This window comes from Apis cerana, linkage group LG9 (assembly GCF_029169275.1).
Source record: "Apis cerana isolate GH-2021 linkage group LG9, AcerK_1.0, whole genome shotgun sequence".
NCBI classification, from domain to species: Eukaryota; Metazoa; Arthropoda; class Insecta; order Hymenoptera; family Apidae; genus Apis; species Apis cerana.
This window is the reverse complement of record NC_083860.1, coordinates 10,050,810-10,072,574: the sequence shown is the minus strand read 5'-3', so window position 1 is coordinate 10,072,574 and position 21,765 is coordinate 10,050,810. Positions and strand designations below refer to the sequence as shown.

Sequence of the window (21,765 nt, the reverse complement as noted above, 5' to 3'; positions counted from 1 at the left end):
ATTTCGATTCAAGCTTCGTATCTATCGTATCATCTCGCGATCTATCAAAGTCTCTATTAATTTCAAAAAAGATCCTTGTGACAAACGTTAAAAAGAAACGACATATTTTCATTAAGATAAAATATCCGTTAAAAGTATCTAAGATATATCGTATCGAGGGAACAATTCGAGCAATAGAATTTCTCAGATACAAGAAATTCCGCTCTACTTATTGGAGCCAGGATGGGAGGAGCGTCTTCGTTTCTTGTCAATTGCGGGTAATTAATCGTAACATCATTTCTCTAATTAATCTAAGTCAAGGTTACCAGGTTTGGGGATCATCTTTTTCCTCTCCCTCTTCCTCTTCCCCAAGCGATGCATCGTACTTGCGCAGGTACTTTTTCGCGCAGGTAAACCGTAAGAACAATCAATCTTAGGCGTCGCTAAGAATTTAATTTCTTACAAGATAGAAAAGTCATCCTCCATCTTCCACGAGAGATCGCGTGTATACTATCTTCGTGGAAACGTTCCCTTTTCGTCGATCGTGAATATCTCCTTCGAGAAATTTTCTTTCTCATTTCAAAATAATTTCTTTTTTTTTTTTTTTTTTTAAATAATCAACGAAACGTATAGTAAGAGATGTATGTCATAAATAAATACGCAGAACGAGTGCGAATTTTAAGAAGTATGATCGATCTTTTTTTAAAAAATTTAATCCTGATATCATTATTGAGGTATTCGTTGCAACGTTTAAGTCTAAATTTTCATTTTAGACCGCGTATTCGTTCGATTAATATGATCGCAAAATTTTCATACTGTAAAAGAAAGAAGAAAAAAACGAAATGTAGAAACACTTGGATAAAAACTCGGTCCATCGGAAAATTTCTATTTACCGCGTTTCAAAAATTACGTACGAGTACGGAAATTATCGCGAACAAATATGCCTTGATTTATGAAATTCTTTCTAGATTAATTTGTTGGCGTAATATTGTTTTTTCTTTTTGTACGTAAAAGTATATATATATATATAAAAATGGTAAATAGTCCGACGTTTGTATCAACGTCGAAATGAATAATTCTTCGCGTAAATTTATTTGCTACGAATAACGCTATTCTCCCCAGATTTTTCTTTCCCCTTTTATATCGGTCTAAGAGAGTGGGGCATAAAAATATTTTCCTCCGCTTTATATTTTTCGTATTCGTGGCAACGATTGTTGTTGCGTGAAATCATACAACAATAATAACTAAACTTGCACTCTGAATTTTTATATCCGTTCGCTTTCATTCGGTTTTATATAATTTTTACACGTACATGAACGTATACATATATACATTTCGAAATTTCTTTTTTTTTTTTTTCACAAAATTTATTAAAAGGAAACAAAGTAGTGGGCTTTGACAGCTATTAATTGACCCAGATCTAAATCTGATTATCCTTTTCGGATGGACGCGAGATCTCGTGATGAATTTCTGAATTAATCCCTGATGAGGATACGATATTAGCATATTAGCATAATATAACAAAGAAAGTATCATTTAATATTTCTGAAATTATTATTCATAAGCGAAGAATTGTTTATCGAAGCAACAGTCTATGGTGAATTGAAATTGAAATAAGAAAGAGTTGGAAAAACACTCAGGCTGATTCGATACTTCGCAATCTTACCATTGTCCCTTCGAACCTGCAAACTATTTAATCTGCACACACACACGCACGCACATCTCTCTCTCTCTCTTTCACACTGTTTTCAATAAATAACTTCGAATAATCGGATTTTATAGATGCACTTCATTTTAATGGAAAAGAGCCGAGAAGCGGGGTGTAATTTTTTGCACAACACTGCGATACAATTTAATGCTTGGGAACGAATTAATATTCCATCGTGGTATGCGTTAAACAATTGTCGTTCCATTTTCGAATAAATTGCACGATACACTCGACCATATCGAAATATTTAACCATTGTCATGCCTGCGTATGAAATTTTAACTCGATGCATCGGATAAATTTGAATTGTGTCGCGTCCAGCAAGTTGAAAAAGCCAACCGTGTCCGATTTACGCGCGAGCGTGGAGTAGTAAGAAATAATTGTATGGACAACGCGAAGAAGAATGGTAAAAGGAAGAAAAAAGAGAGGGAAGAGAAGAAAGGGAATGGAAGTGGATGAGAAGATGAGAATGGAAAATGTCGGTTACCATTGAGAACGAAATTTCCCCTTTCTGTCATACTTGTCTCAGGATTGTAACGTTGTTTTACATATTTACATATTCAGATATCGTCTTGTTATCGACGATCCGTCGAAAGGATGGCATTCGAAGGAAATGCATATTGCTCCTTCGTTAACTGTTAAAACTTAATTGCTCGTCGTAAAATTGATCGCAAAGCAATTTGAAATCGAAAAGAGATTTCTAAGAAAATGGATTTATAGAAAATTTCGTGTTTGATATGTATTCTTTTTTTTTAATAAAGTTTCTCAGTCAATTTATCACGTATCATCGAATTTTTTCAATTAAAAGTGGCGAAAAAAAGATCCAAATATTCCTTCGTTCATAAATTTATACGAAATTTCGGAAAATTTGAATTATTTACGACGGTAAGATGAACTACATTTTTCAGATCATGCAAATGTTTTTACGCCACTATTTCGCATAGCGACTTTCTACGTATATGCACACGTATCCCCTACTAATATAATATGCATTTATTCAACGCAAAATATTTTCGAAAGCCTCGATTCCTCTCTGCACTTTGAAATTCCAAAATTTCATAAATGCAAAATTTCACATAAAACTAAGTTACTCTTCGAAAAAATATTTTCCCTTGATCGTTAAACAACGAACAATGAAAAATAATAAAGCTCGATTTTCTGTTTCCTTAAAGAGTTTAAACGACAACGACAAGAAGATAGAGAAGAAAGTTTAATATACACCCGTATTAGCTCTCTCTTGATATATGTCGCGAGAAATATTTCCTCTTTGAGAAATTTACAGCTCGAAATCTAGCTCGCTAAGTATATGTAGAGCGGAGAAAATGGAGGGTCCTGGGGGACAAGGAAATGATTTCTGTCTTTGTGAAAAAAAAAAATGTCTTCCTCGACAGAGGAATGGACCGCTCAAGCGGGCAAAGATCCCTCTTCTGCCACCCCTCCTCCTCGCGCTGGAAGCCGAGAGAAACTCTATAACGATCGTCCATCCGTCAATCCTCCCCTCAAAGAGTGCGTAGCTTCGATTCCTTCGAAAAGAAGATCGCTCCACTTCGTAAAAACTCGAGAAGAGAAGTTTTCCTTTAATTCTGAGATTGCGACACTCGTTTTCGAACGAGCCAACTGCTGCTGATCGTGTTTCGTAGAATCGTCGTGCTTGTTTTAAGAGGAACGTTTTAGAGGTTCCCCTTCCTCATAGAAATGGTAATTCAATTCTAACAATTTTGTTTGTTTCATCGTGTTTAAATTTAACACGCGGAGCGTGGTCGTCTTCGTTTAGTTCGATTTGCCAAGGATTGTCTTACATTTCATTCGAGCATTGGTTAGACAATCGGTCCTAATCAATTCGATATTTTTGCATTCAGAAGAAACTATAATTTAATAGATAGAACCTCTTTTCGATCATGGCGAGAAATATCTATCTTCGTAACAATATAGATCCTTTCCCTTCGCCTTTTATTTCACGATTAATATATATCTCGAGGAAATTTATGAGGAAACATATTACATACATTATCGTCCCTTCGTTGAAAATCAATTCAAAATCTATATCCGTATCATCCTTCGTAAATAAAAATCTCGCAGAGAGAGAGAGAGATAGATTGCTCTCTCGATCCAAGCTCGTTCCTCTTCGAACTCGAACCTCTTCCTTCTCTCATCTCCGCGTAACAGCTATCTGGCCGCTACTTTAATATTTAATCTGAACCATTCAGTTCCAACCAGATCCTTCGAAACTCATTACATCGCGTTAGTTACCGTCCACGATTGCATTTAATTAAATTCCCTTAACCTCCAACCTCTTCATTTCCGCGTCACCGTTTTTCACGGCAAAGAAATAGAATTAGCGATTACGAAACTCGAGCGCGAAGCGAATCGAGTTATCCGCGGCCATGCCTCTATTTATTTTACAATTTACGAAGATAGATATGATCCTAGAAAAAAGAAAGAAAGAAAGAAAGGAAGGAAGAAAAGAAAAAGAAAAAAAGACAAAGAAATGGTTTACACAAAGCGCAGCAAACTTATCTTCCTCCCCTCTTTTTCCAGAGACGCTCGACGAGGGATTTCAATGATACGCCAGCAAGCGTATCGAGGTGGTCGTGGTGATTGGTGAGAGGCCAGTCAGGACGCGGCACCTCGTTTCTCCTCGCGTGCGCGAGGAAATGTTATCTCTCGAGGAGGGGCGCCGCACCACAGCACACGTAAGAATCTAGAGAGCGTTCAAAAGTCAGCCGGGGTGAGCAGCCATGCTTGGCAAGATCGAGGAGGCATCTCTTCGTTCCAAGATCTCGTGATCAAGATCGACAGGTTGGATCGGGTGCAGGATAGTTCAGTCAGCCCGAAATGGGGACGAATACGGGCGACCAGTCTCTGCTCGGTTCGATCGCGAGGAGCCTGTCGTTGGATCGGCGGGCGCGACGTGGACCGGCCGACCTCTCCCTCGCGGGGAACGCGACCAAGGTCAACACCGTCCACGAGGAGGAGACCTCGTTGAACGACCTGCTCTCGGGAAGCGCGGCCGAGTCGAGCGGCGGTGTCGAGTTAGGCTGGTTCAACGACTCCGCGATAACCTCCACCTCGCCCTCCTACCCCGGCGGTGGGTCCTCCTCCTCCTCCTCCTCCTCTTCCTTCTTCTCGTCCGTCTCGCCCACGTCCCTCGGATCCGAGAATTACACGGGGATATCGGACCTGTTCGTGTTCGACGATCTGAACGATTACATCAACCGATTGAATTACAGCGCATTCGTTAATCTGACGGCCTATTACGACGGCGGGGCCAACCTGAATCTGAACGGGACCGTGAACTGCACCTCGTCCATCGCGTCGTCCGGTGTGGTGAGTGCGGGTGAGTGCGGGCCGGCGGCGGACGTTGACGAAAAGACGGACGCCAACAGTTGGTGGGCCCTGATCCTCGTCATCGTCCCCTGTTTGACCTTGTTCGGCAACGTTTTGGTTATACTGGCCGTGGTTCGAGAGAGGGCCTTGCAAACGGTCACCAATTACTTCATCGTGAGCCTGGCCGTCGCCGATTTGCTCGTCGCCGTGCTCGTAATGCCGTTCGCCGTCTACGTGTTGGTGAGTCTCTATTTTCCATTTCTTTTTCTCCGCGGCTCAATTCGAGGGATGAATGATAAATCGGGTGGGCGGCGTAAAACGATTCGTTATATCAGGGCACGATCGATCCTTGGTTTGTGGCGTGCGGACGTGTCGCGTTTTAAAACCTTAACCTTCGCCTGGTGGACGCGCGGCCTGTTATTTCGACCTAAAATTAGAAATGATACGCAGCCGAGCTCTTTATTACAGGCGTTTGCACGATATCTCGTCAACGCTGGAACAATTTAGATCGTTTTATCTCTGCAATTAATTAATTAATAATAGTTGGAAATAGAGATTACATTTATTTTCGTCGCATCACTTTAATTGGCCGATCACTTTACCGACTTCTAGAATTTTTATTACTAGGATTAGTTCGATAAAGTCGTGCTGGAGGATTCTGGCGTCGATCGAAGAACAGAACAGAACGCTTCCTTCCGCGGTATTTATTTAATGGAATATTTATAACTCCCGAATCAATATTTTCGCACGCGTTGATCCCATCCATTTCGTATTATTTCGTAGACGGGTTATCTCGTCGATTCCTTTGTGAAATTTATAACTCGATCGCTCCATAGAAATTCGATTCATTCCGATTCCTTTCATCGATGAGATTGGACTCATAGTGGTTCTAGTTATATCTATAATGAACGATGGTTTCACTCAAAGTTTCCGCAAATATGGACGCGTATGTGAATCAAACGAAAATAGGATTACTCAATTAATACAATTTAGAGTAATTCTTCGAATGAGCTCCTGAATCCCTTGATAGCGGGTGACCTACTTCCGTTCGAATCCCTTCCACCGAGTCATAGCAGCGCGAGATGTCAAACGAGCGCTGCTTGTGGAAGCATTCTTTTATCCTCCCGCGGTATTTATTTAACTGTCCTTTTTATTTACGCGACGAAATAAATTTCAATCCTCTACACGGGGAGAGATAAATTCTTCACGTTATTATCTTACGTTTCATTAACGCACCGATTTATATGCATTTTACGATCCCATTTGTTCTTATTAATTAAGATTCTTATTAATTTAGGAGATAGAACTTTCTCGCGAAAAAGATATTATAACTTCATTTTCGTAAATGTGCTTAAAATTTATGTTGTTTGTTGGATAATTGTCAAAGTTTGGTAGAAAAAAGTAGCTTTCCTTTTTTCACGTTTCTGTAATTCTGAATAAATTTCCGTGAAAATATTAAGAATGACGGTAATGACGATTGATGCGAGGTAATTGAAGAATAAGGATTTGAAATGTAAATTTATGCACAACTTTGTTAAAACCCTTTTATCAATTTATTTTATCGAAGATTAAAGGAAAGTATGTACAAACGGTGGATGTAATTTTACGGGGAGAAATGTGTGCGAGAAGTTGGACATGTTTGCACAAACTTTCTCCGTGATGGAAAGTAATAGTTCCATGAAGATCGAGGTGAGGTTAACTCGGTAAGAGTATGAGAAGAATTTTCCAATTGATGGATTGTAAAAATGTCGCAAAAATCGTATTTTGATTCATCAAAATTGTTCCTCTTTTAAGCAAAAACTTTTATTCCATCCAACTTGGGAACAATAATCGAAATAAAAATTTTACTAATTTTTTTAAAACTATTTATTCATCTCGTAATTATAACCACTTTCGTCCAAGTTTCGATGCAACTCGTTGTTTCCTTCCTTCTGTTATCTGAATCGATCGTACACGAATCGAAATATACGTCATTTCGACGCAATTAAACTACTAAAATCACAGCACAGAAATGTACAACACATAATGCATATACGAATACTCTCTTCTTGCGACGAGATTGCACAGCGACACAACGGAAAACATTTGTACACATTTGATCGAAGTAGTAATTGTGACACGTGACATTTCCCTTCGTTTATGCTAATTAACATTTTGTTGGAGCGATGACGGTGGGAAATTTATAGAGGAAGAAGAAATAATTTATTCCACGCGAACCGACGCGACGTGCGGCCAAGTGACCGTTAAGATGTACCTCTTGGAATATGCATGAGAAACTGGCGAATTCGATGACACGATTTATCCGAGGATCTAATGGAAAGGATCGAAGAAAATTAAAATATCAAAAATTAATTACGAACGATATTATTCCCGCTATAGGATTATAAAGTTATTGTAAGTCGCGACCGGGAAAACGTACGGTTTTATTACCGCAAATTAATTTCTAGGAAATTTCCAATAATCCGATAATGTTCAGTTCGTATTAACTGCGTGCAAAAAATTTATAATCTCTTATTGTCGCGCGAACAGAAATTATTTTTCCCTCCCATTGATTATCCAAAGTCGCGTGAAGGTCGCGTTATTGAATCGCTACGATCTCGACTTCTTTGCAAATTTCTTCAATCTAAATTTATTCGTAAGAATACCATTATTCTTTATCGAATCACAGATCAAACGCAGATTTAACACCTTATCTCGAACGACATTCCCACAATATTCCCCGCAACTTCCTCCGCCTCGTCTTCGTCCTTCTGTAATTTTTCTCGACCGACCAATAGAGGCTGACCGAGATCCCTATATCGAGTAGATAAAATCGAGACGTCCCGGGCTGGATATTAACGCGGTGCAGCGTACTAAAATCCCTCGCCGACCGCTTAAACGATCGTTCGCGAGTTTCGCATTAAACAGTTTAGCGACGCGTGTGTGCGCGCCTATAATGCGCCCCAACGATAATGTCGCGACGCGAGTTACGTGCCACGATCGAAGCACTTTACTCTTCACTTTACCGCTTCCCTCTGCGAAATCGCGTTTCCAGGGATTTCCATCCTTTGCGTAACGTGACATCTACGACTCCGCGCCTCCATCTAACGCACCATCTTTTCAAGTATTATTATCCGTTCGGTGTAAGAGTAAATTGGAAATTTTGCAATAAAATTTTTGAGATTTTTAGATTTTTGCTATTTTATACGATCGATAACGATGAATGACGTGCGATAATAAAAAGAGAAAAACAGTTTTCTTGCTGGAATTTGAAGTTCGATGAATTGAAAGAGATCAAATGAGAGTCCGATCAATATCGACTTATACTACTTTGCTTTCTCGCTAGACTTCTTTCTATATCAGTATCCCGTCCGCGATCACAAGTGACGATGTAATACTAACAAACGAGTATTTTTGTTTGATATTAAAAAGTATCAAGTGAAGTTTCGAGAAATTGTACAATTTTGATCATGCAATAACGATGATTCACTGGATGATTAATAATATCAAATCGATTTCGTTGTTAATTTAAAAGAAGGAATATATCTGGATTGCGAGAAGTTTTCGAAATCTTCACCGTTAAAATTACACGATCTATCGCTTGTTTCTTTAACGGCACTTATATTACGAAGAAAATTTTAATATCTTTTTAAATTTTCCATTTCTCGGCACACGATTCGCTTCCAACTAAAGAGAGTAAATTAATTAGCCGACAAAGATCGGGGAGAAGAGTGTGGGGTAAAAAGTGCTGGATGATTTCCCTCGCCCCCTCTACTTCTCCCTTTATCACGGTTATCCTATATACACTGTCATCGTGTAATCGCGGCTCTGAAAGTTGTAATTTGTACCAGTGCTATTTTTCATCCAATTTGCTCCGTTATTAAGGTTTCCATTTTTATTACGCAGTATAATCTTCTTCGTTATCATCGAACGTTTCCTTTTAACGAAAACGACTATTGCAAGAATTTTAATCGCGTTCGAAAAATAAAATAACGAAAATATCGAGGATGAGATTGCGGTAGAAAGTATTAAAATGTGTATGGAACGTCTTTGGAATATCAATTCCAAAGGCGTTAAAACAAGAGAAAAAGTTCATATATGCAAAACCGTCGGTTGGAGCTTATTTTTCAAGTTACGAGCTATTTAATTTCGTACGCCTGGGCCACTTGCACACAGCCAGGCTCAACCGTTTCCCTTATAAGCAGGTTTCGTCTTTCGAGGAAAAATTTTCAAATTTTAACACGTTCCTATCATTTCAGATACACAATATCTTTGTATCAATGTGATAATTATATTGTAGAAAACAATGAATTATCGATATATCAAACTCAAAATGGAATAAAATTATTTATTTAGGAAATTTTCAATCGAGACTGCAACAGCATTCAACGATTTTTACGATTAGATTTATACACTGATTAAAGAAATTTATTTTTTCTTCTTCTGGTAAAAAATCATTTCACCTAGCTGCTCCATCTTGCAACGACAAACCTCGTCGTTATTTGCAGTCACGTCGGTTCACCACGCGAGATTTCCGCTCGAGTAAAAGCAATCCTATTATTATTGCATTTTTCTAGGCACGGCAGAACCAGCTGTGTAGCTTTCTCCCTCTCGTATCTCCAACATTCGAAGGCTAAAGACTCGCCCCATAAATCCTTTCTTGAATTTATGTAGGTCGACGGTCGTTTATTTTCTTTCTTTGGCCGACATATTTATAACTGTATATTATTTTTTACGAATCGGGGATGCCCGTTCGAAATTCATTTCTAATTGATAAAATATCAATTAATTAATTTAATTTATAATGTCCTCGCACGAGATTGCTCATTTTTAAGGAAACAATTTTTTAATTAACGAGATACATCAAATTTGTACGAGTTCTAAACAAGAGTTATCCTCCTCCTCTTCCCCCTATTTTCGCCGATGCGATGTCTGAATTTTTAAACGGAACATTTTTGTCCTTTGAATCGATCATGATTGATTTAATTAGATATAATCAAGTACGGATGGAAATTTTTTATTTCCATCTCAATTGTATGCGCGATGTAGTATCAAGTAATTTAAAATACACTTTTCCACTGCTCCCTATTCATCATCGATATTTCTATCCGATTCATAAAATGAAAAAAAGATCGTCTTCGCGATTCCTCTCCATTTTCCTCTTCCCTCCAACAAGAAAGAAGAAAAAGAAGAAGAAGAAGAAGAAGAAGAAGAAGAAGAGGGAAGCTTCGATAAGGACGCATCGGAGAATCGATCCACGGTTAAGCCACTTTTGCAATCTCAATCTCCCTCTAATTTCCTTCCCCTCGATCATTTCTCCTCCGTCTTTTCTTCCTCCGACGTTCGACGCATCAGCTCCCTCTCCCCTCTCACCCCTCCTTTCCCTCGAATTGAACGAGTTATCGCGACTCCAGGTGAAATTTTCCATTGGAACAGCGATTGTCGAGCAAGTGTCGAACGACACGCGGGCAGAAAATTAGAAAGAAAATAAGGATTTGACGTGTGAAAGGCGCGAAAGAGAGAAGGGCAGAGAGCGGTGGCGTGACCGTTGCCAATTTCCACTCGTTTTCCTCCGCCTTTCCTTCCATGATCCTTCCGATTCCTGGCCTAACCTCGCAACTCACCCCTCCTCGTTTCATCGAGTGGAATAACACGGTGAATCGCCTGCTGGGACAAGGTCTATGTTAATAACAGGGATCGCGTTCATCGCATGCATGCTTATTACTCGGTCGATTCAACCCAGTTTTGATTCGCGCACACAACTGCCACGATCGTACAACTATTCGTTTTGTCCCGCTAATATGAATATTAATGGCCGTGGCGAAGGGTATCTCCCTCGGCCACTTTTCTTCTCAGAATAGAACAGCGGGGGAGAATCGAATCGGTTGGCCTTGTCGGCCTCGTCGTCTAAACAAGAGTTATCTCTTCCTTAACACTCCTGCTGGAACAAATTCATGCTTCTTCCCTTTCCTTCTCCTCCACCTTCTTCTCTCCTCTCCCTATTTCTAAATTTGTCTGAATTTTTGAATGGATCATTTTTGATCGATTGCTTTAATCACGGAAATTTTTTCATAATTTTTTCATATGTATCTGGTACAGAACATCGATTTTATCGCAAGTTTTTTAAATTTTGAATTTTATTCGTAAGAGATATCGTTTAAACGAACATGGACAAAAGGATTAGGGAGGATATTTTGTATCGTTTTAAATTGTGTCGAAATAAAAATATTTTCTATCTGAGGGATAGATCTATTCCCTACGAATTACGGAATGATTATTCGTAGTTAAAATGATATTTCGGAAGCTTCTGATCGACGATTGGGAGGAGGATGAACGAAAAGGAGGAAGGAACGAATGATTCGATCGAGAAATCGTCTTTCGAGTCAAGTTGGCCGAAACGACGAAAAAAAAAAAAAGAAGGAAACAAGGCTCGATGTACGGATATCGTTGTCCCAGATACATTTCCCGTGATTTCGAGATCGATCGCGTGCGCAACACAAGTCGAGCGATACAAAAATTCCACGTGTGCTCGTCGGGACGTCAATGCGCTTCATTCAGTCCGGATCGAGTACGTGAAATAGAACAAAATTGTTGGAGCCAATGGTCCAGTTTCGTTTAGAGTTTGAAAATTGTTACGTCCGGAGAAAAAACGCTGGCGTACGTGCCGCGCGCAAACTTTGATAAAATTCGCATAAAACCAATGGTGAAATTATTATTTCGCGACGATCGAATGGCCAAATTTTTCAAATTAAAGTACAAATGCGTTGGGAAGTTGAATAGTTTTTTAAAAAAAAAAAAAATATATATAGTACGCAGAGAAAAACGGTTTCCGCTTGCTCCATTAACGAACCTGTGGAAATCCACAGTGGAAAGGTTAAAGATTCAAGATTCATTTTTAAAAATAGTTTTAAAACTTTTTATCGACGCGTAAATAGCAACATTTTATATTTATGTGACACGTGTATTTATACGGTTGTGGCGTATAAATAATACAACATATTTATAAAAGTGAAGGATGTGCAAGTGCTTTCGCGCGTGTATGTAGATTTTTGCCGCTTGACCTGTTATTTATTTTATTTTATTTTATTTTATTTTTTTTTTTTTCGATCTTTTTACGAAACTACGTATGTTGCAGATTTTGGGTTCTACGTCCTTTCTCTCTCTCTCTCTCTCTCTACATATATATATTGTACTCAATCACAATCAAAACCGAGTCAAATGAAATTTATGATATCGTTAGAAAAATACGCGACCTTCAGTTGACATTAATACCTCCACTCGTAACATCCTGTTTACATTTTATAAAATTCTACAAGATCTGAAAAATATTTTCTTCCGCTCGTACGTGTACTTTCCAAAATTAACTGCAAAAATACGGCTCGTGTAACGACATATATAAAACAACGCGCTTAAACACCTTAAACTATATTTTCTTCCGTTCAACTTTACTTTTCGAAATAATACCGCTATAATACGGTTCGCGTATAACGCACACGTATCTTGAAACATATTTTCTCCCGCTACTTTTCAAAATATCTCCAATAACATTGCTCGTACAACGCTCAGTCTCCGGATTTTAAAATTGAATCTACAAGTTACGAGGCTCCCATATACAAACGTATCACAAAATTTCCCATTCCCAATGTCGAGCGCGCCACCCAATTTCAAGTTTCTTCCGCGAGATACGTCGACGATCTTACGCGTCCTCGCGTCTCTCGCGAGCCTCGTTCATGATATTCCATGCAACCACCATAATTTCGACGCACCCGTTCGTAATTTCCAACTTTCCCTTTATTCCATTATATCTTCGTATATAATGCTTTTCGCTACAGCTCGTGCAAGATTTGGACACAAGATACTGTTGCTCGCATTGTGCGGTGTTTAATGTAGCGTGTATTTTCTCTTCCTTTTTTTTTTTCGAAATTCGTTTACAATTTTTGTCCAGATGTTTTTCTAATCGATGTTATTTAAATCTCATTGGAAAACGGTATCGAGAGTCCTCGATCGGTATAAACGTGTGGTTTAAAACGCATCGTGAAGAATCGTTTATGAATGTGTATACAGTAAATAATAATATTGTGGATATATTCGATCGCTTCATAAATTATGTGTACGATTATTTTATTTCGAGAAATTGTTTTGTTTTTATTGTGTTCCAATTATGTTATCAAAAAATCTTTTTGAAAATATATCTATATCTTCTTTATTTTAATAAATAATTCCAATTTTAAAAATCAAAGCAAAATTTCAAAAATTTTCTTTTCGATGATTTTTGTAAAAAAGAACATATCGTACGAAAATGGAAACTGACTCGTAGGATTCTATCGTAAAAGTACGAGCAACGTAATTCAATAATTACGAATTTTTGCGCTATTTCCCTTTTCCCCGGAAAGGAAATTTCCTCACAGATTCTTTTGTACTTTATATACACTCGTACAGATGATAAAATACATCGGCGAAGTGTATAAACGTGGCATGAATTTACCATGCTAATAGTTTGCTATCATCAAGCAGGACTTATGCGCGTAAATATTCGAGTGACTCCGCGCCGCATTTACATTCTTTTCAGATTCTCTTCAGATTCAAATGAGTTTGTCGTCCGAGTGTATCTCCATACTCTCTGTACGTTTAAATATGTACACCCTTTTACACTTGTCCCGTAATACTTTGTACGGTAAAATAAAATAGCGAGTTAAATTTCGCGAAAACAAGCGAAAATAAGACGAGACTCGGGACGAAGGGATATTTGGCAATCCATATTTGCATCGCAACAGCGATGTCGAAATTCAGTTGCCCACTCACCGTTGGACGCGTGGTTGAAAAGTGGATACACTAAGGTTAACAGATCGATCTCGAGATATTCATTTTTCATCCGCGTTTAGTCGTCGAGCGATCAGAATCTCCGATCGTTCTTTCCAACACAGTTGTCGAAAGGAATAAGCGATACGAGAAGGAGGAAATAATCGTAGATCGTCGTTTTCTCGAGAATATAATCGAGAGTAATAATAATTCCAGTTGTGAAGATTTCTCTCTCCCTCGATTCGATAAAATCTTCCTTCCCTGATTAATAATTCTCTCTAAAAAACTTTATCGCGTAAGCGAAAACTCGCGATAAAAATTTCCACGCGAGAAAGAATCTATTCCCCCGTACACACCATGTTTCCACAACTTTCTTGATCAATGGACGGATTCATTCCAGTAGATGTTAAATAGATGACGCCCAATTCTTCTCGGCGGGGAGATCCCTCCGATCCGATTGCGCCACGAAAATCGTATTCGTTATAACGTGACCCAGAAACTTCTGATTCAAAGCTTCTGGTTCAGAGTTTTGTAAATTATCGATGTTGTATATAATAAATTGGTGAATTCCCGATAATAATATCCAAGCGTTGAGTAATTCTAGATGAAAATCCGCGTAAAACTTGTATTCATTACTTCTTTTATTCATCATGAGATGTCAAAAATCCTTATAGAAAAGGGGATCGAAGGAATAAATGTGGAATATCCGGAGAAATCGGTAAGACATCGGTGAACGCGCGAAAGATTTCGAAGATCGATATCCGATATTACTTTCGCGTTGGCATTCCACTCTCGATATTGTATTATAGAACAGCATCTACTAAGCTCGTCCGTGATCAGACGTGATCGTATGTATAGGAGTCGGATTCGTGTTTTATACGAGAAGCGTGCAACTTGAAACGAAACACCGCTCGGGACGATTTATTATTCTCGAAACTTTTTTAACGGAACGAATCAAATTCACCTTGGCCAATCACGAATACGAAGATTTACAGTTCGTTTAAAGTTTTCAGGGACGCATTCGTGAAGGCAAAATGTATATATATATATACAGTTGTTTATTCTTCGAATGGATTTATTCGGCGTCTGGAAATGATGCGTTGAAGAAAGATGGGTTAAAATGATTCCTAAGACAGGTTAATTTTAAGAACTTTTCAATGTGGATTCTCAACGAATCGATGCGAATATCTGTCCGATTATATAATAACTTCACGATGATCACCGGGTTATTTTCTATTACGATTAATCACTTTGTAAATTCGCTATTCTTTTAAAATTCTAAACAATTCTCCTATTTCGAAGATATATTTATCGTAATTTTCTATCCATCAGATTCGTAGCGATTGAAACAATAAGCGTTTGTCGAAACAATTCTACTCGAATTGACGATCCCTTTTCGGCGACGAGAGGATGAAGATTCATCGAGATACTTAAATATATATATTTAAAAATTCGTTATTTCTAATATCGATCGAGGAGTTGTTTTTCAAGTTGTGCGTCTCCAATTAACCGTGAGTTAATTATTTTACGCTAGATGCACGTATCGAGCAAGTATCGCATTATCTACGAATAAGCGCAATCCCTAGGAACGTGTTTCAAAAGCGTCGGCGCAGGAACAATACATCGAATGCGCAGCATATGAACTGTACATTTTTCAAAAGATCGCACAGGGTAATTAATGGTCACGTAGGGACAAAAGAGTCGAGGTGTAAACGGCGATAAAACGTTAACGTTTACGGAAAAAGGAAAAAATATGGTAAAAATATTCTCCGAGGAGAATTGGGTTTGAATCTCGCAGTGAGAAAGAGAGAGAAAGAGAAAGAAAGGGTGAGACAACGTATTTGTCACGAGTTTGCAACGGAGTTGATGTTTCTAGAGATTTTCCCTGTCATAAAAAACGTAATGATGAACCGTGAAATTAAATATCGGATAGGAATATCGTCCCTGCCAAGCAAAATGTTTAATAACTTTGCCATTCTTCCATTTTTTTTTCAACGTGATATTGTGATATTTTGTAACTGTTGCAAATGTAACTGTTCGATACAAATATTATGAATGATCTCGAAAAGACATTTTTGACAATAAATAACTATTTATAAAATTATCGTATTATTCTTATCAATTACTTCCACGTGTAAAATTAAAAGCAACAAAATAGATATATGGTTGCTCTATTATTTTTTTTTATATTTAACAAAATTTCGTTTTTTACACGGGAAAATTTGCGGCTACATTTCTTTAAATGCGAGAGGAAAATGACATTTCGATTAATCCAATAGTAAAGTAATACGCGAAGAGGAAATAGAAATGGCAAATGATTAGAATGGATCGAGAACGAATATTTTCGAATATTTCAAGTATTTCTGCAAGTATCTCTGCACAATTATAGCACGCCTATTCGATCTCCCCACGAATGATCTCCCCGCCCTCAATTGACTCGACGGCCGAGGAGCGAGTAATTTCCCAGAAAATTTCCTCGTCGCATTTAGGATCGAATTTGCTTCCCTTTAACGAAGAGGAAAAGATGTGCCTTACGCAAAAAAAAAAAAAAACGAACGTTTTTATTAACGACGCAATCTTATTTCTAGCAGCCAGATATCCCGGAGAAACACGCTTCTTACTTTTCTTCTTGAATTAATTTTTATTTCGAGATGAAAACATCGTTTCGATCTACGAGAGAAGAATCTATGAGATTTCAATTTTCAACAACCGTGTCGTAAAATAACGATTTCCTTCTTCACGATTTTCTGATCGGCATCGACTTTCAAAGTGGAGAAAAAAAAATAGCGAGATTGAAACGAGAGTCTTGGTCGAAGAGATATTCAGAGTCGAAGAAAATACACGTTGGATTCGAGGACGATTATTTAAATAACAAACGAAAAATTGATATTCCATTTCCATTCGATGCACAACTCATTGAATCGTAACGCTTGAAAAATATTTTGCGATCTCGAGTGAAGTGAGCCATCCACGGTACGTATAATCTTGATTAGTGACGGCCACTGGTGATAATTTAAAACACGATCGCCTCGGTGATCCCCCGTTTATGTTAGAGGAAGAAAGTCGCCAGGTTTCCGTTGGAAACTCGATTCCATTTCAGCGTCTCAATCTCTTCAACGACGTTATTGAGCCATCGTGAGCTCAAAAGGGGATGCTGTCTCGTAATGTTTGGCCAACTAAATGTTCCGGTACGATATGAAAAATCCAGAGGAGGGAGAAGAAGTTTCCCTCCTTTTCTGGAAGCCAGCCACGAAAATCCTTTGATTGATCGTAAATTATTCGGATCGATGTGTCGATGGAATCGAGGAATGGCCAGTTTTCGGGAACACTGATCCTCCCCAAAATCGATTTCTATTGTTCGCGCTGCTGCTGCCGCTATCCCCACACTCGCAAACGTTCCTTGATATCGAGAGGACAATCCAGTGGCAATCCGCTTCTTGGCTGATAACTGGAAATTGTCTCTACATGGAATACAAATTGGGAATCCGTTTATGCGAAAATATCGCGCGAACACGTGTGAACGTTACTGCTATCGAAATATCGAATTGAGAAGAATCCAATAACGATACATCAATAACGCGTGGAAACGTTATATATTATTTTCCACGGTTGGAAGGATTGCCCCTCCCAGTTGAGAAAAGCAATTCCTTTGCCTTTGTTATTTTTATCGAACAATTTCATTTTTTCTTCTTCTTCGAGATATTTTCTCTTCGAATCCAGGAAGAAGGATTTTTCGTTATCCCAACGATTATTCAGCAATACGATCAGCAACGGCGTGATTCGTGATTAATCGTATTCGCGACGAATCAAGCTTAGATTTAATAGATACAAAATGATGGATACGTTGCGTTCATTATGAACGCAATAAGAGGGAGAATTGGAACGTAGACTGATTATTGGAAGAGGAAGGGGGAGGTCGGAACAACCGAGAACGTAATAGGGTGGTAGCAGTAATCAAAGCTGCTAGCAGGAATCTATTACCGACGTTATAGGTCTCTTGGCAAATGCGAGATTGTTTGGTAATGATTACCAGAACACCTGCGAGTGCTGTTGTAATTTCGTGTATTGCGTGATTCGTTTATGAGAAATAATGGTAAACTATGGGGCAAACGTGATTCGTATATAATTAAACTGTTTAGATGGGTACGTGGCCTTGCTACTTAACGTGCAACGAGTTCGACAAATTTATCGCGAAACGAATCGAGCTATTGTCGCGCTGAATTGAATACGCTGCAAATTAAACAGAAACGCATTGCACGAGTCAGTGCAATTCTTCCTTTCAATCGCTTGATTGCGATTACGAATGCTTTCACGGATCTCAATTACGATTTTTGACAACGGCATTAAGATAACTCGATTTTAACCAAGTAAAACAATTCTTCTTTCCTTTTATTTCTCATTCATCGCGAAGAAAATAACCGTTATTTCGTTGTTTCGATACCCTGCTTTTCCCCTTGATCCCTAGCGAGCAATTTAATTGAGAGCCGTCCAACCGAGATTATTCGAATCTCTTCGCGAAAATTCTGTATGAAAAATGAAACGATTCGTGGATTGCTTTGCGAACCAGTGCGCAAGTTGTGGATCGAGTTAAATAAGGATCGAGTTAACTAGGATCTTTCTTGTCGTAAAAGCTCGTGAAAAAGCTCTCGGGGATAGAGTTTTGGAAATTTGAAAAATTTTTTTACGTACACAGAGTTTTAACTGTGACCGTAATCCAAGTTGGACGGAGGAAGTGTTTTGTGTTCGGTTTCCTTATATTCCTTTGGCAAAGTTTCTCGCGTTTCATCAGGGAAAAAAACTTCAACGCGGCGGATCACGCTCTCTTATCGATTGCTGTTATGAAAATAAACAGTTGGCCCAAACTTTTTCAGAAACTTAGTTGACGCGAGTAAAAGCGAGATTTATCGCCGATATAAAAATCGTGCTCTCGTTCTGTACGAACTTTCCTTGAAAATAATTTATCCGATATATATAGCGAATTTTTGTTTTGCTCTTCTGATTTTAATGAAATACATGATCGTTCCATTGGACCAAGCTAGAAGAAGTTTGCCCTACTTCTCTTTCCTGAAATGAGAAATCTCTATTCAAGGATTTCATAAATGGGGGAGAATAAAAGATAAAAAAAAAACGATTTCAATAAAAATTATAGAACGTCTTCTGAACATCTATAAATCTACGAGAAAAATCATGAAAGAATATTCGAGCCGTTTATTCTATTTGAATATCTCCTTAAATCGTAAATTGTAAAAAAGGTGACAAAAATGATTTGGGTTACATGGTTTCGAGTGGAAAATTTGTGGAAAAAATTGTCAAAGAAAATTTCTTCCTTCTGTAAAATAAAAAGAAAAAGATACAAAACAAATTGATCCAATTAAAAATTGCTCAGAATTCCATCGACTCTTATTTCACGCATTATTCTATTTCCTTTCTTCTAAGAATCGTATACAGGTTATCGAATCTTTCCTCTGTCAGTTTCCGTTAATCGGGCAAAAATACTATTAATTTCGACTTTCTCTTCCTTCTTTTTCTCCCTTGAAAGGAGATCCGTTATCCGTTATCAACAAAGAGTAAAATAAACCGATTTGGAAAACGATTTTGTCGAAAAAGAAAAGTGAAGAGACATCGAGATCTCGATTTTCCATTCGGTTTTCATTCTTCTTCTTCTTCTTCTTCTTCCCTTCTTATTCTCTTCTCACGATCGAGAAAGCCGTGTTAATCGTCTCACCAACTTTTCCATTTCCCTTCCCGAGCCACGCCGCACCTAACTCGTTTCCTTTGATCTGAACTCGGATCTGACACGGTGGCTTCTCGCTTCTTGGAATAGCTTGTATGTCGCGCGTATTTCGACCGACGCGTCGTTTGTATTTTCTTCCTGCTCCGCCTCTTTTGCACCCCTTTTTCGCAGTTCTTCGTGTTTACTCGATCCGTTCGCGTGTATTTGCACAAGAAATCTCGAAACACAACGTTACGAGCCTCGCGTTGCAACGAGTTCGATTTATGACGGCCACCGATTTCTATTTTCTACTACTTCTTCGGTTAAAGGCCAGTCCTTTATCACTGGATGACAAATCCAGTTTGCTCGAAACTTTGTCGAATCAGCTTGTGGGTCAGCTTCTCTTCCCGCTGGAGAAACTTCGTGTCATCAGACACACAAGTCAGACGTTCTTTGATAAATGTATCAGTATCGATAGTTTCAAAGTATTTAAATATAGGAAGAACATTTAAATAAGTTGGAAAGTATTTAAAAATGAATCACGAGATTTCTGTTTTATTTTCTTTTTGTCCTCGCACGTAGTTCAAATAAATAATGGCAAGTCAGACTAGTAGAAGACATCGATGATCAGGCATGGTAAAAGTGGAATAAAATCGTATACGAATAAGTAGTATAAGCAAGCCATAGTTTCGACAAATATGATAAATATAATAATCGCATAGCAATATTTAGAAAAAGATATTGACACGATAAAAGAATTATATTTCGGGAATACTACGAAACTCGCTATATTTCAAATAAATAAAGTTATATGGAACATTTACATGAACTTTCCATAATCAATGTGTGTGCTAAATAGTATTATAGCACAGAGTGTATAAAGTGTGGAAGGATATATCATTTTTCAAAGCCATAATCTTGTTGTTGTTTATTGGGGGAATAAAGTTTTCGATCGTTTTAGGATCTGAGATGAGGATCGTGAAGGGTCCTCTTGGTACGAAAATTTGTGAATCCGGTCGACGTCGTTAAACAGAGGTGAAATATCGCGTATAATGTTTCGCGCCGCATTTTGGCCGTTGTCCAAGTCAAAGGCAACGATAACGATGTCCTGTAACCATTGGAGCATACAGAAAGTGGGTCAAAGTGGACCCCTGAAATATTATTGTCGATGCTCTTTCTTCCCGCCCGTTCATTGTCGCTAACAAGATAACTCGCAAGATAACTTTTAATTAACGATAGCCGACTCTAACGTTACACGATAGAAACGCAAATTGATCAGATCCGTGCCGTTCATCTTCACACATGTGCAACCTTTAATTCCAAACTGAACACGATACTCCTTTCATTCGATTTTTAAATTCTTAAAAAAAATTTATGATTTCTATCTAAATTAAAGATAACGGTGTAGCAAGGATAAGGGCGCTCTTCGTAGTCTCTACTTGTTCGTGACGCGTGCGAATGTTTCATATTATCATCTGACTACAAAGTATTCTGAACATCGTGGTCGCCCCTATCGTCGCAACAGAATTTTCCGTCCACGGATCCCGAAACGTCCCACTTTTCGAATTTTAAATTCTTAAAAGAAAAAAGAAATACAATTTAAGATTTCTATCTAAATTAAAACTAACGATATAGCAAGGATAAGAGTGCTCTTCGTAGTCCCTACTCGTTCGTGACGCGTGCAAATATTTCATATTTAGCGACAAAGTATTCGTAACAGAATTTTCCGTCCACGGATCCCAAAAAGTTCCACTTTTTGAATTTTAAATTCTTAAAAGAAAAAAGAAATACAATTTGAGATTTAAATTAAAACTAACGATATAGCAAGGATAATAGCTCTCTTCTTAGTCCCTATTTGTCCGTGACGCGTCGTTTCATTTGACGACAAAGTATTCCTGACCACCCTCGCAACAGAATTTTCTCTCCATGGATCCCAAAAAGTTCGAATTTTAAATTCTTAAAAGAAAAAAGAAATACAATTTGAGATTTCTATCTAAATTAAAACTAATGATATAGGATAAGAGTGCTCTTCGTAGTCCCTACGTGACGCGTGCAAATATTTCATATCTAGCGACAAAGTATTCGCAACAGAATTTTCCTTCCATAAATCCCGAACGTTCCACTTTTCGAAAAATTTCGTGAACCGTGCTTTCACCGGCCGACAGTTCAATTTTCAGGAAGAGAAAAAGAAAAAAAAAGACGCGGTCGAGGAAGTAACGGAAGCTTAATCCATCGATACCGGGAAGAAGAATGGGCGAAAC

The 21,765-nt window shown here is 38.2% G+C and overlaps 2 protein-coding genes across 9 annotated transcripts in view; one reads left to right on the top strand and one right to left on the bottom strand.

Annotated features, from left to right (window-relative positions):
- LOC108001555 (dopamine D2-like receptor) overlaps positions 1-21,765 on the top strand; it is a 136,946-nt gene that overhangs the window by 3,427 nt on the left and 111,754 nt on the right. For all 5 annotated transcript variants that reach the window (XM_062079513.1, XM_062079515.1, XM_062079517.1 and 2 more), the window contains exon 2: positions 4,225-5,253. In XM_062079513.1, the coding sequence (XP_061935497.1) occupies positions 4,522-5,253 (732 nt within the window). In that variant the 5' untranslated portion in view covers positions 4,225-4,521. The remainder of the gene's footprint in view (positions 1-4,224; positions 5,254-21,765) is intronic.
- Positions 1-21,765, bottom strand: part of LOC108003606 (igLON family member 5) — a 361,825-nt gene that overhangs the window by 261,672 nt on the left and 78,388 nt on the right. The gene's annotated exons all lie outside the window — the stretch shown is intronic.